This window comes from Oryctolagus cuniculus, chromosome 13, assembly GCF_051225735.1.
Source record: "Oryctolagus cuniculus isolate XC-2025 breed Fujian yellow rabbit chromosome 13, ASM5122573v1, whole genome shotgun sequence".
In the NCBI taxonomy this organism is placed as follows: Eukaryota; Metazoa; Chordata; class Mammalia; order Lagomorpha; family Leporidae; genus Oryctolagus; species Oryctolagus cuniculus.
The window spans coordinates 60515464-60531271 of NC_142879.1; the positions used below are offsets into that span (position 1 = coordinate 60515464).

Genomic DNA, 15808 nt, shown 5'->3' on the forward strand with positions numbered 1-15808 from the left:
ACCTCGCTGAGACTGATCTAAGACTGCAGGACTGGTGACCTCCAGAACTGTAAGACAATTAATTCATGTTGTTTGAAGCCACCAAATTGGTGGTAGTTTGTTACAACAGCCATACAAAATAAAGGCTAGAACCTTCAGATAATTGGGTTTTTTTTTGTTCACGGTAGCTGTAGGTTCTGATTTTATATTTGGTCCAGAGTTCAGAATCAGCTTTCCCCTGCAGGATCAGATCTGATAGGAGCTTATTCAGTTATAATTAGTGTGGAAGTCACAATGATGATGATGATGGTGAGGACAGCACGCCCATTTTTCTGTGTGCCAGGGTTGTTCTGCACACTTTACTTAAATAAGTTATTTCTGACAACAACTCTATGAGGGAGATATGAGTATTTTTCCTTAATTATAGATGAGAAAAACAAGGCACAGAAAGGTTAAGTAACTTGCCTTACATTACCAGGAATGGAACTCAGAGTTTGTGCTCCAGAATCTGTGCCCTTAGCCACCTTGAGATACATCATAGATCTCAAACTTCATCTTTCTGCCCTTGCATACTCAGATGTAATTACTTGTCTGAAATGGGTGCGTCAATGCTTAATAAATTCACTTTAAAAATCTCACTCATTTTTTATGCTTCAATGTTTGAAAATGTACCTTAAAACCCCATTCACCAGTATATTTGGCTAGTTGCTTCCTTTTTTTGAAATCTTATTTATTTGAAAGACAGTGTTACAGAGAGAGGTAGAGACAGAGAAAGAGAGAAGTCTTCCACCTGCTGGTTCACTCCCCAAATAGCCACAGTGGCTGGAGCTGAGCTGATCCAAAGTCAAGAACCAGGAATTTCATACAGTTTTCAAACATGGGTGCAGGGGCCCAAGGAGTTGCACCATCCTCTGCTGCTTTCCCAGGCACATTAGCCAGGTAGCTGGATCAGAAGTGGAGCAACCAGAACTGGAACTGGGGCCCATGTGGGATGCTGGCATTGCAGGCCAGGGCTTTAACCCACTGCGCTACAGGACTGGCCCCGACTAGTTGGCTCCTTGATATAAATATTTATTTATTTATTTATTTATATATCACAAGCCTTAAAGAAGCAGGGGTTTTCATAGAAGAATGGTGTAAGTATATTAATAATACACATTCTAAACTCCATTTTTATAAAAATTGGACATGTCCAAGTATGATACATATCTCTATTAATAATTATGTTATTGTAGCATTTTATACTTTTAATTAGAGTACAGTATATGTTAGAGTAACAAAAATTCTTACAGTTTCATATAAAATAAGCCATTTTAGTAAATTGAAACATAACAATCATTTTAAGAATATCTCTAGACATGTTATTCATGGTCTTCCTGGCAAGTATTATTTTCTAATAGAATTTTCAAGTACAGCCTAATGAGATCCAATTGTTCCTCAGAAAATATTTTAAAAGATTTTTATATTAGTAGTGTTAATACTACTTCTAATTACTTTGCAAATGATTCTAAAATAGCCAAAGAAAATTCAAAGGAATAACAAATTAGACATGCTGAATTCATTCCTTGTTCTGACACTATAATTGTATATACTTTTAGGATACATAAATTAAATTGCACTATAATTGTTTTTCTACCCTTGCAGTCATAAACTAATTGATGGCAAAACCCACATGATATTTCTCTTTCTAAAGACAGAGCTTTTATAAGATATAAATTATATTTAAAGGATATGTAAATATATACATTCAAAAGATTTATATTAAAAATAGTTAGAATTAAATTTATATAGCATTCAATATTTTCAGAATACATCAGATTTATATTGTGACTGATTTTATTTTTTAATATTGTGGGGAGCAGCTCGGACTAGACTGAGTTACTGGAATTAAGACTTATTCTATGCATCTGCTCTCCCACAATATGGCGCTGGGAGAGAAGAAAACAGCTTCTACCCAGCTGCCTCCAGTTCAACCAATAAACTGTAGGACTTGCTCCTGGTTCGAGGAGAGCAGCGTACTCGGCGTGTGGGCAGCCGAGTTAGGATTGGCGGAGGAGGACTATAAAGGAGGAGAGAGACGGCATGCACCAGGAACATCTAAGGGGAACATCTAGCTGAAGGAACACCCGTGCAGCCCCCGAGAGACCCGGCCGGCGGTGTGCCGCTCCCCTGCGGAAGTGGGGAATGTGGCCAGGGGGAACTGCCCTTCCACGGAGGTGGAAGGGATAGTAGCCAACCCGGGAAGAACCAGCAGCAAACCCGGGGAGGGCCGAGCAGACGAAAGAACAGCGCAGGGTCCTGTGTCGTTCCTCCACGAAGAGGGGGAGCGACATAATGGTGCCGTGACTCGGATATGAAGCCTAGGCAGGGTTTGGTGTCATTCCCCCATGAAGACGGGGAGCGACAAATATTTATTTATTTACTTGAAAGTCAGAGTTACACAGAGAGAGAAGGAGAGGCAGAGAGAGAAAGAGGTCTTCCATCCGCTGGTTCACTCCCCAGTTGGCCGCAAGGGCTGGAGCAGCGCCCATCCGAAGCCGGGAGCACTGCTCCAACAGGCTTTTCCTCTGTTGTTCCAAGTTCATCATCTCTATCCTCAAAATCATAAAGGCTCTGTGAGTAGCTACTGAGACATGCTTAGTCAATTCTTGGCCTATTGACTCTTAACAGGCTTTGGATAAGAATAAAAGCTCAATGACATTCAGTGGAATTCATTTGTGTATACATATATACACACATACATAATATATATGTACATATATATATACATGCATTTATATAATGTATATGATCTAGATCTCTGTCTTATCATACTTTCTTTATTAAACAGATAATTCAGAAAAGCCCTTTGGATGAAATCTTTCTGTAGGCTTTTGGTTCTACTAAAACATTAGTTCTTTATAATTTATTTTATAATCAACCCTTTAGAGAAACAAAACTTGCTAAATTAGGTATACATCTCTTCTTTTGCTATCAAGAATTTTCTTGATTTGTTTCTCTACAAATAACAGGAATTTTCTGCTAGGTTTCCTTTACCTTCATCAAAACCATGCATTTATTCATGGACCTATGAATATAAGCTTAATATTTGACTTCAAAAAGCAAGGGCATGGAAAACTTTTCCCTATCATCATCTAGTATGTTTGTTTTGCTATGTGCACCTGTCAGCATTTTGGACACTAAACAGTATCAGCATTACTCAATTCAAATTCCATAAAGAATCCAGGAGGAATTATTAAACAGGAACAAAAGCCTTTGTCAAAAAAGTTATTTATGACATACTGGGCAATCAGGTGGTATATAAGTTTCTTTTTCATACACTGTTAATTTGTAAGGAATACAATGATTTCATGAAAATTAGTGTTACACTACAGGCTCTGTTCATACTAGAAAAAGTAGACCTATCTTGAAGCAAATCTACTGACTAAAAGTTCACTCTAATAGTTCCATAATAAATGTAGATCAGAAACCAGGAAAGAAGGTATGATATCTTTATCTTTGGTGCCAAAAGACTTGATTCCCACAAGGGACAGCAGCATCCCATGAATACATTTAATCAGACAAGGTATTTGGCTACCATACACTTTCATGACCAAAATGATTGTTGCAGGGAAAAATATCCACCTCTCTTAGAAAACAGTCACTGCCACCAGAACCCCAGAGATCCCCCTAACTCTGGCCACCCCAGGGGTCCTCCAGGATACTCCTCACACCCCACAGACACAGTAGAGATCAGAAGCAAGACACCTCCTCCAGCGCCACAGCTGATGGCCACTCTTGTTAATTGGTGCCTGTGCCAAACCAGTTATTGGCAGCTCATGACAAGAGCCTAGGGTAATTACTGACGCCATTAACAAGAGTGTCAATTGTTAAATCAACAGCAGGAGTCACTGTGCACTTACTCCCCATGTAGGATCTCTATCCTTAATGTGTTGTACAATGTGAATTAATGCTTAACTAGTACGCAAACAGTACTTTACACTTTGTGTTTCTGTGTGAGTGCAAACTATTGAAATCTTTACATAGTATATACTAAGTTGATCTTTTGTATATAAAGATAATTGAAAATGAATCTTGATGTGAATTGAATGGGAGAAGGAGCAGGAGATGGGATGGTTGCGGGTGGGAGGGAGGTTATGAGGGGTAAAAGCCACTGTAATCCAAAAGCCATACTTTGGAAATTTATATTTATTAAATAAAAGTTAAAAAAACTTTTTCAAGAAAAATTCAAAAAATATGTTTTATATCATTCTTGACTATAATCAAAACCACTCAGCAGTCTAAGAGAGAAGTGGGTTTTTTTTTCCCCTCAAATATAATATCCCTTATTTTTCAGGAGTTTCTTCCTAAAAGTCAACATTAGCTAAAAGTGAAATTCAGCTCCATGAAATATATTCCTTTCCTTTAGGAGACTTTTCTCAAATTATATTTCCTACTCTCTATTGCTATTCTGGGCTTTATGAAATAGATGCCACGCATCACATAAATTTCATTTTATCTCTGATAGAAACTTTCTAGATGGAGAGCAATTCCAAACAAAATTTGGCTAAATAAAAATACTAGGGTGGAGGTGGCCAGAAATTCTACTAACATCTTAAAACATAAATCTCTCAAAAGTATTTTAAGGGGTCAGTGTTGTGGCATGGCAGATTAAACCTCTGCTTGAGATGCCAGCATCCTAAATGGGCGCTGGTTGAAGACCTGGATACTCTTCTTCTGATCCAGCTTGCTAATGTGTCTGAAAAAGCACAGAAGATAGCCCAAGTGCTTAGATCCCTGCTACCCAAGTGGGAGACCTGGGAGAAGCTCCAGGCTCCTGGTTTTGGATCAGCCCAGCTCCAGCTATTTGTGGAGTGACCAGTGGATGGAAGATCTCTTTTTCTGCCTTTCAAAAAATAAAAAATAAAGTTTTATAAAGTATTTCATATAATTTCCCTCATGCATAGTGAGTTTAGAGCTTACCTAGGCCAATCACATTGTTTGGGGGAGATCAAAGATCATTTCAAAGTTGTTAAATTTAGAAAAAGCAGCTTGGCAATATTAAAATTAAATTTAGGGCAATTTAGTCCTAAGTTGGAACTACAAAAATAGGTGAAACAGTAATACTCATTTTTCTAGATGTTGATACAACAGAAAAATAAATTTTCTTTGTAAAAACAGATTTGCATTTCAAATTTGATATGCTTTAGTGATGTTAAAAATCAGGACAGGTTATTCCAGGTAGAAACCTGTGAGTTGAGAAATTTTTAAATCCTTCTTCGCTTAAGCCTACCCTAAAAGTGCTGCATGAGAGAATGGAAATTTTAAAAGAAACTTTATATATTTTAATATAGTAACTCCAAACTTGGTATAACAAAAGATGAACTTGAAAAATTAAAATACAATACACATGGAGCTTCTAAAATAAGCATTTAGTCTAACACCAAACGAAAATCACTATAGTTTCTCCCATGCATTTGAAAGTGTGGTACAATTTAAAATGAAAGCATGACCATTCTAAAATGCACAATACTAAAACTTTAAAAACTACAAGGGTGAGGAAAAGAGTGAGGGAGCATACAGGATCACGCCTTGTTATGAAATCACGTGTTTTCACTTTTTATTTATCTAAACTCTACCAATGATGAACAATAATACCAATACATAGATTAATAATAGTAAAACAAATCTTTCGGTGTTACTCCTGGAAAGTATTACAACTTATTAACCCTACATTGCAGTAATCAGAATAAAAAGAAAACAAACAGGACAGAAAAATCTGACCATTTGTCCTCTAGCTTAATTCTAAACTTTAATAAATTGTTTAAGAATGGATAACAGCCCAGAAATCAATCATAGCAAGCCTCATGGAAAGTAATTAACATAGCCAAATAGGTTTTAAATAAAAATATTTGCCTTAGAGAACAACATAAGAATTTCAATTATCAGAAGGAAATGATTAGCTGTTTGCAAAATTACAGTTGACTAAAGCTGTATTATCCTTATTTCTTTACCTAAAATATGCAACAGTGCCATGAAATTTTACTTGCTGTAAAGAAGCTTAGAACATAGTCACATGGTTAGAGGCATTCAAAAATGAAATAAATGTTAATGACAAATAGCCATGCATAAAGCAATTTGTTAAAACAGTAACAATAACAGCTCTGAACATGGAGCGAGACACACAAATGCTCAACGAAAGTTTCTGCTTGAAAGCACCAACAAAAGCATGAGGCTCAGTAAAAGAGATCACATTGAGGTGTGTGTGTTTTCTGTTTCATTTTGTTTTAATTTTCAAGACACCACAGGTTGCTAGATAAGACAAAAAGTCAAACCTTTAAAAATCAAAAGTAAAAGACAGTGACTTATTTCAGCAAAAAGAAAATCTCCCATACAAGAGAAAGAAGGTACACAGACAGCAGCCTGGTTCATCACAATTCTCCAAGTCAGCAAAAACAATGTACTTGCCCCTTCTGATTTCTCCACCGTGTTAGCCAGCATCTCCTGCAGGGCCCGCACCGAGAGGGACTGTTCCAGCACAAAGGTACAGATGGAGAGGTCGGGAGGGACATTCTGCGTGGGAAAAAGCAAAGTCATGAGCAACAGCAGCAGCAGCACCCAGACCCAGTCTGCTTCCACAGACTCAAATTTCTTTGGTAGGTAAAAGGTTACTTGTCAACCCCATTCTATGAGCTCCCAAAACATTATGGAACACTGTCACAACTATTTACACTGAAAATGTCTTTTAACTCGCAAATCACAAGGGCTATCTTTTATCAAGTGCTTACTCATATGTACTGCACTCAGACCTTTATCAATATTCTTTGCACTGGTGTGTAGTAAGGATCACTACTGCCATTGTGTAGACAAGAAAATACAGAAGTTAGATTACTTTTACTAAGTCCCAGGATTGTAAATTTTCAGACCAAGATTAAAATTTAGATCTCTGAGTGTGAAGCATTCATTTCTAACGTGCTGAGCCGCTTGACTGATTAAAACAAATAAATAAATAACAGAAAACTAATGCATGCCTCAACTGAATCACAAAGTTGAGCAGATACAATTGAATTGGTATAAAATACTCATTTATACAGGCTTCCCCTTACCCACAAGATAGCAATTCTGTTGTTCTCTCTTCAAGTTGAAAGTCGTATTTTGCTTCTAACTTGGAGAATGTTTTGTGCATATGTGCATGCTTTACTTTCTCATCATCCATTCCCTTTCCCTTTCTTTTGTTTTCTCTGAGAGTTTCCACTCCAATCAATACCCCACAAATCCTGAAAGGCCAAAGGAGGTAAGGGAACCAAAGAAGAACTGATTGGTGAATTCCAGGGAACTATACATGATCGAGCTTGTAAACTTCGGCTTGATTTCAGCAGGATCTAGTTTGCATGCAGTCTAGCTAGGTATGGGAATATGCTCAAAGGAAGATTTTCATAACAAAAGAACACCATAAATACACGAAATACAAAATGCAAGCAAGATAATATGTCTTCTTGATCAAAGAAGCATTAGGATAGGTTTGATAAACTAAAGGCAATACATCAAAATTACAATGTATATCATATTTTATGTATTAAATTGAACCACTACTATTGGGATGATTTTTTTACCATTAGCAGAAAATGATGCTTTGGAGTTTCAAGAGAGATTGAGTACTAGAATTCCAGAATGCATGTCAAAAATAAGTTTATAGATAAATGAATCATGCAGTCAGGCCAGGAAGCTTACTCGCACACCACAAATCGCAGAGGCACTTAAGATTGTGCTTTAGTTTTGTTCTCGTTTTTTAAAATGAACTATCCTCCCCTGGACTCCTGCATCCTCCTGTGGTAGGCTTCTGTGCCTCCACCCCAATCCGTTTCCTTCCCTCCTCAGACACTCTCAGCCAATAGTCAGGGATCCTCTCAGATCATATCACAGCTACTGTCTTCATACTCTGCGTTCAGCCACACTAAGAGATTCAATTCCCAATCCTCAGATAAAAGACGGGAAGCTAGGAAAGTGACTATTTTCTACTAGGAATTTAGTAATGAATGCCCTCACATATAATTTTCTAAGTTCCAACTATATCAACTATAGTCTCCCTTCTTCTGTTCAACACAAATGCCATCAGAGGGACAAGTCTGGTAAAGGACATATCCATTTAAAATTTTTCAAATACACTTTGAAAACTAGATACTACTGGCAGATCATTATGCTATTAAATTAACAAAAGGAATGCCTTAATTTGTAGCACCATCCATTTCTGAGATGTAAATACAAGTCATTTAATCACTACTGATTTCAAAGTAACAAAATTTAAAAATAGGTTCTCAGAATTACAAAAAAATTAACAACCAAGTCTTGGCAACCTCTAAGAGCTATTTCAGGGCACTGCTGGATTGATAATGGTCAAGACACTTTGTTCAAAAGAAACAGTCAGTGAAGAGGCAACCGACAGAATGGGAAAAAATATTTGCAACCTATGCAACAGATAAAGGGTTGATAACCAGAATCTACAAAGAAATCAAGAAAATCCACAACATCAAAACAAACAACCCACTTAAGAGATGGGCCAAGGACCTCAATTGACATTTTTCAAAAGAGGAAATCCAAATGGCCAACAGACACATGAAAAAATGTTCAAGATCACTAGCCATCAGGGAAATGCAAATCAAAACCACAATGAGGTTTCACCTCACCCCAGTTAGAATGGCTCACATTCAGATATCTACCAACAATAGATGATGGAGAGGATATGCGAAAAAAGGGACACTAACCCACTGTTGGTGAGAATGCAACCTCGTTAAGCCACTATGGAAGTCAGTCTGGAGATTCCTCAGAAACCTAAATATAACCCTCCCATTCAACCCAGCCATCCCACTCCTTGGAATTTACCCAAAGGAAATGAAATTGGCAAACAAAAAAGCAGCCTGCACCTTAATGTTTATTGCAGCTCAATTCACAATAGCTAAGACCTGGAACCAACCCAAATGCCCATCAACAGTAGACTGGATAAAGAAATTATGGGACATGTACTCTATAGAATACTATACAGCAGTCAAAAACAATGAAACCCAGTCATTTGCAACAAGATGGAGGAATTTGGAAAACATCATGCTGAATGAATTAAGTCAGTCCCAAAGGGGCAAATATCATATGTTCTCCCTGATCGGCGACAACAAACTGAGCACCAAAGGGAAAACTTGTTGAAGTGAAATTGACAGTATGAGAAACAGTGACCTGATCAGCTCTTGTCCTGACTGTTGATGTACAATGTAATACTTCATCCATTTTAGTATTTTTTTTTTGTTCTAGTACTATTGGTTGAACTCTGTAATTAACACACAATTATTCTTAGGTGTTTAAATTTTAACTGAAAAGTGATCCCTGTTAGGACTCTGGAAAGCACTATGCTGAGTGAAATAAGCCAATCCCAAAAGGACAAATACCATATGTTCTCCTTGATAGGTGACAACTAACTGAACAACAAAAAGGAAACCTGTTAAAGTAAAATGAACACTATGAGAAACGGGGACTTGATCAGCCCTTGCCCTGACTGTTGATGAACAACTTAATACATTATCCCTCTTAGTATTTTTGTTTGTTTGTTCTACTTAATACTTTTGGTTGAATACTGTAATCACTACACAGTTATTCTCAAGTGTTGAAACTTAACTGAAAAGTGATTGCTGTTAAATGTGAGTGGGAATAAGAGAGGGAAGAGATGTGCAATTCGGGAGGGACATGCTCAAGCTGACTTACCTCAAACGGTAGAGTTAGAAACATACCAGGGGATTCCAATTCAATCCAATCAAGGTGGCCTGTACCAATGCCATCTCACTAGTCCCAGTGATCAATTTCTGTTCACAATTGATCATAATGATAGGACTAAGAACCAAAGGGATCACATAAACAAGAATAGTGTCTGCAAATACTAGCTGATAGAATAAAAAAGGGAGAGAACGATCCAACATGGGAAGTGAGATACACAGCAGACCCATAGAATGGCAGATGTCCTAAACAGCTCTCTGGCCTCAGAATCAGCCCTTAAGGCACGCGGATCTGGCTGAAAATCCCATGAGAGTATTTCAGGCATGGAAAGTCAAAACACTCTGGCAAAAAAAAAAAAAAAAAAAAAAAAAAAAAAAAAAAAAAAAAAAAAAAACCTAAATGAAAGATCTCCACGAGTCAGATCCCAGTGAAAAGAACAGGTCATCAAGAAGGAGGTACCTTTCTCTGAAGGGAGGAGAGAACTTCCACTCTGACTACAACCTTGTCTAAACAAGATAAGAGTCGGTGAACTCAAAAGGCTTCCATAGTGTTGGCAACTCATGACAGGAGCCTAGGGTGATTACTGAGGCCATAAACAAGAGTGTCAATTTGTTAAGTCAACAACAGGAGTCACTGTGCACTTACTCCTCATGTAGGATCTCTGTCCTTAATGTTCTGTACATTGTGATTTAATGCTATAACTAGTACTCAAACAGTATTTTTCACTTTGTGTTTCTATGTGGGTTGAAACTGTTGAAATCTTTACTTAATGTATGCTAAACTGATCTTCTGTATATAAAGAGAATTGAAAATGAATCTTGATGTGAATGTAAGGGGGGAGGGAGAGGGAAAGGGGAGGGTTGTGGGTTGGAGGGACGTTATGGGTGGGGGGAAGCCATTGTAATCCATAAGCTGTACTTTGGAAATTTATATTCATTAAATAAAATTTAAAAAAAAAGATACTTTGGTTAATGGAAACATTATCATAACTTGTTACCTTTTAAACTTATAAAAGTATTCCTTAATATATATCAAGTATATTTTTTCAATTAACCTACAAGTTTTTAGAATTATACTCATGGCAACATTTATGATACTATCCCATTTCACAAAAATGAAGCTGAATCAATGGAAAAAAGGGCCTCATCTACTAATCAAAGAGCAATGACATGGCCCCAAACCAAAATGACTCTTCACAATAACCACGGCAGATACAGCATAATGTTCCGTACACTTACACTGCAGAATTACATTGCAAAAGCGTGAGGAAGTTACCATCTTTTTCTTAGCCTTAAGGGTTTATTTGTTTGTTTTTTGACTCAAGTCTTATATCTTAGATAGCTCATCTTTAGAATTTCCATCTGGAAGAACTTTGCTCTCTTAGGACTGTGTTCCCAAATCATAAGAGAAACTCCTATATAGCATGCTCTATATTGTAAAAGAGGACTTCAAAATGTTTGAGGGAAATCAGAATTCAAAGTTAAATTTATTCTGCTTCAAGAAATTTTGAAATCCATGCATCTTTTTAAAATAATATATAATATACATTATGTATAATTTTAACAATATTTTAATAATACCTTTTGAAGATCCTCATATAGGCACTTTATAATACCCCAGATCACATCAGAGAATGAGAAACTGCAACTGAGGAAGTATACCTACCTGGCTCTTATACATTACAACTTTAAATTAGAGAAAGTGATTCAATCTATCTAAGTGTCTGTCTAGGCTACCTAGAAGAGTACACAAACAAGCAGGCAGGACATTACCAATGCCTTTATGTTAAGAATTTATTTGAAAGCCAGAGTGACAGAGAGAAAAAGAGACAGAAAGAAAGAGATCCATCAATCTTCCATCCCCTGGTTCACTACTCCAATTGGGCCTGGCCAAAACCAGAAGCCAGAAACCCTATCTGAGTCTTCCATGTGAGCAGCAGGGACCCAAATATTTCCAGAGGAGGGGAAACCTTTTTCTGCCAAGGGTCATCTGCGTATTTATAACACCACTCCCTGGCCATATAAAATCACCAACTTAACATTTAGCCTGCTTTGGATTTACTTAGTTTCCAGTCCCAGCTGCACTTGTCTTTGCAGGGCAGACCATATGAGCTCCAGGCCTGACACAGATAGTGGACTGGACGCTCCCCACCCCTGTTAAGTCATTATCTGCTGCCTCCCTGGAGCATTACCAGGAAGCTGGATCAGAAGGGTGGAGTAACAAGGACTTGAACCAGGCCCTCCAAAATGGGATGTAGGCTTCCCAAACAGTGGCTTAAACTGCCAAGCCACAATGGCCACCCTACTTCTGGCCTTTCACGTAGAGACAACACCAATTTTATCAGGTTATGTGTGTACTTTGGGGAAAAAAAAAAAAAAACCCTAAGCTTGAAGCATAGCTGTGTGCCTTTTCTTCTCTTTAAAATACAAACTGGTCCCTGTTCTCCCTATATGACCTTCGCAGGGGCAATTCCCAAGAAGAACCACAAAAGAGCTTCTGGCTTTGCTGGCACTTGGAGAGCTGATGGAAAATCAATTAGGTTTCCCACCGAGGTATCCATCAAACCATTTGGCTTCCACAGATGTATCTGCCTAATTCACTTAAAAACCTATTGAAACATGTCATTACCTTAACTGAACTGAAACCAATAATTCAGGCTATATAAGCCACATTAAACCATCCCCGTTGTTATCACTGCAAAAACCACATACTAATAAACCACTCCGTCTTAATACCCTGATGTCTTTGCTCATTTTTTTTCTCTCTCAGCCTGAAATATCCTTTCTCAGGCCTCCACCTATGGAAACAACTTTGAATTTCTAAATCACATGTAAACAAAATCATAGGAAGCACATTTTCTTTGCCGAGAAGTCAAACAATGCTAGAAAACGGAAAATCTTCCTCTTTCCAACTTTAATTATTCTTCCCATCCCAGGAGAAATCACTCTTAGCATTTCAGTGTGCATCTTTACAGCCCTGTTTTCTACTCTCATATAGAAATATATTAATGTATTCACTTGGTACAAATTATAATTTTTAAATTTACTAACAAATCATGGAGATCACCATCTATCAATAAATATGACTGTTATTTACTCAGCACAATCAATGCAGAATCAAAACATCATGTTCCTATTGTACATTGGTTCAAATGTACAGACTTGCAACACATCAATTTAGCTTAGGTTACCCCACATCACCACCAGCACCACTACCAGCCTACAACAGTGACTTATATAAAGAAAGTGTTCGATGTTGTATGAATTGACCCTCAAACTAAGATTTCATCTATTTCTATAAAATTAAACAAATATGCATATAGAGATACAAACAGATGAGTCTGTTTGTTTTGTTTTAATAATCCTAGGTTTCAGGACCAGCACTGTGGCGCAGCAGGTTAAAGCCCCCTGGCCTGAAGCACTGGCATCCCATACAGGCACCGGTTCTAGTCCTGGATGCTCTTCTTCCCGTCCAGCTCTCTGCTATGGCCTGGGATAGCAGTAGAAGATGGCCCAAGTCCTTGGGCCCCTACACCAATGTGGGAGACCCGGAGGAAGCTCCTGGCTCTTGGCTTCAGATCAGTGCATCTCCAGCTGTTGCGGCCAACTGGGGAGTGAACCAGCATAAGGAAGATCTCTCTCTGTAACTCTTTCAAATAAATAAAATAAATCTTTAAAAAAAATCCCAGGTTTCTATGATGAAAGGCAAACAGGTTAATTTAACTTTGTACACTGCCTTTCAACTGTACTCCAAGGGACATTTGATGTAACACAGAGGTATCTCAAAATGTGTTTTAAAAATCGATGATGCACTAAGGTTTGATAGTTGGGCAGCACAGAGAAAAGGGTAAGTCACCACACAGGATCAGAATTCAGGTCTGAAGGGTAACTAACCACGAAGTCAGCCTGAGCTTGCCCACCTGGGAAGTGAAAAAATACTTACCTAAGTCAAATAATCACTGCGAGATTCAAGTAAGAAAATCAATGCATTATAAACCAGAAAATTATAATACTGTCCATGAAAACTCTAAATCAGATTGAAAACTTAGGATCACAGATATATAAATTAAGCAAAAAGTTGTCTTTTCCACCAAGAAATGTGAAGACAGGACAGTTTAAGATGCAGCAGATGGTCTGAGGTTGAGGCAGGTTTGTTTTTGCTCAGCCTCCCATCTGTTGAGCGGCCTTTGGCAAACCAGTTTAACTGTTGAGGGTCAACTTCTCCCCAGTTTACAGGCACATCAAACTCTGTCTTCTCCAAAAGAAAAAGTTGTTGTTAATCTACCAACTGGTGACTGGTGACATAAACCAGGCAAAATCTCACTACCAGATGGAAATAATATCCTTTAAAAATGTTTATACATTCTCCAGTGACAACAAAACGATGGCACTGTATCTTGTTGACTTGTGTGAAATACTGTGCAAAGGAAATATAAACCAAGATACTGAGGGAAATCTTGTTTCCCTTTTTTCCCATTTCTTCAGAACTCTAATCATAACATTTTATCATATCCCCAACCTAAATTTGTTATTTCTAGAGCTTCACACTTTTCCATGGTTATTCATAGTTCTGAGTAGTTTTTCTTGCTATTCTTTTTTCCTTCATCCTACATGGCTGACTTTGAGAAGGAAAGATTTTTTTTCCTACTTTTTCAAGCTAGCTTTGTGAAAGTCAAAATTAAATGTGATCTTCGCCGATGGAACTGATATTTCTAGGTTTCCCCAAGCCTGCCAAATCCCTTTGAATATTCCGAAAAAAAATCCAGGTATTCCACTTGGCATTCTTATCAACAATCCAGTCCAGGTGGGAGAAGATATATTAGCAGGATTAAATGACAGGTAATTAGCAGTACATCACCACCTCAAAGAGCCACAGCTGTGCCAATTTAGCAGCTAACTATGAAAATCTCCAGTGAATTAACAGAGGTTCAGATGGTTTGTTCAGTGTCAGTTTGCTCTTGGCATCCATGTTTTGAAATACAAGTCCTTTAAACATAACATGAAGTGGATATGTCATTCTATCTTATTTTAAAATTACTTCCATTTATTTTTTTAGATTCTCTTTATGTACTTGAAAGGGGGATAGAAAAGGAGGGGAGAGAGAGAGGAGAGACTTTCACGCACTGGTTCACTCCCCAAAAGCTAAATGGCTGCAACAGCTGGGCTGGGCCAGGTTGAAGCCAGGAGCCAGGAGCTTCTTCCAGGTCTTCCACATGGGTGCAGGAGCAAGGCTTAGCCCACTATGCCACAGCTCCTGCCCTTACAGTTACTCAAAAATTCAGACTGAAATGCAACACTATAAAACTGAAAGTATCCTAGTTTGATACTCCATCCCATAATGCCTTTCTCATTCTGATTTCACAAAGAACTGCTGTCTCAGGGCAGATCTGTTCACACACATCTTGAGTGGGAGTCATCATTGAAGATCACATGATTACACAGCATTTTGAGGACAACATAGTCAAAGAAAATCAGAGAAGAGATTTCAGCTATGAATCGAACCTTAAGATAATACGCAGGCAGCTTAAAAGTCATAGACACAAACTAATAGTTCAACTGTTGTAACTTTCTGCTTTGGAATTAAGTGACGCTATCTTTTCTCAGGCAGCATGATTTTAATATGAACGTCAATATCTATAAAAGCTCTTGATACTGGAGCCAGTGCTGTGGCATAGCCAGTTAAGCCACCGCCTTCAGTATTGTACCCATATGGGTATCGATTCAATTACTAGCTGCTCCACTTCTGATCCAGCTCCTTGCTAATGCACTCAGGAAAGCAGCAGCAGATGACCCAACTGCCAAAGTGCTTTGGCTCCTGCACCCACCTGGGAGACCCAGAAGAAACCCCTGGCTCCTGGCTTCAGTCTGGCCTTGCCCCGGCCATTGAGGCCATTTGGGAAGTGAACTGCGGATGAAAGATCTCTGTCTCTCCCTCTCTCTATGTAACTCCACCTTTCAAGTAAAATAAATAAACCTTGAAAACAAAATCTATTCATATCAATTTTCCAGATGCTAGGTGGTGGCCTCCTTACCTAGGTTGCATTTAAAACATAATTTTTAGCTATTTATAAGCATATGAAGATGATGCTCTTGGA

General features: G+C 38.1%; 1 protein-coding gene across 2 annotated transcripts in view; it reads right to left on the minus strand.

Moving 5' to 3' along the window:
- The window catches only part of RYR2 (ryanodine receptor 2), a 772754-nt gene that overhangs the window by 492195 nt on the left and 264751 nt on the right, over positions 1–15808 (minus strand). For both annotated transcript variants that reach the window (NM_001082757.1, XM_089311247.1), the window contains 1 exon segment: positions 6427–6531. In NM_001082757.1, coding sequence (NP_001076226.1) covers positions 6427–6531 — 105 coding nt within the window.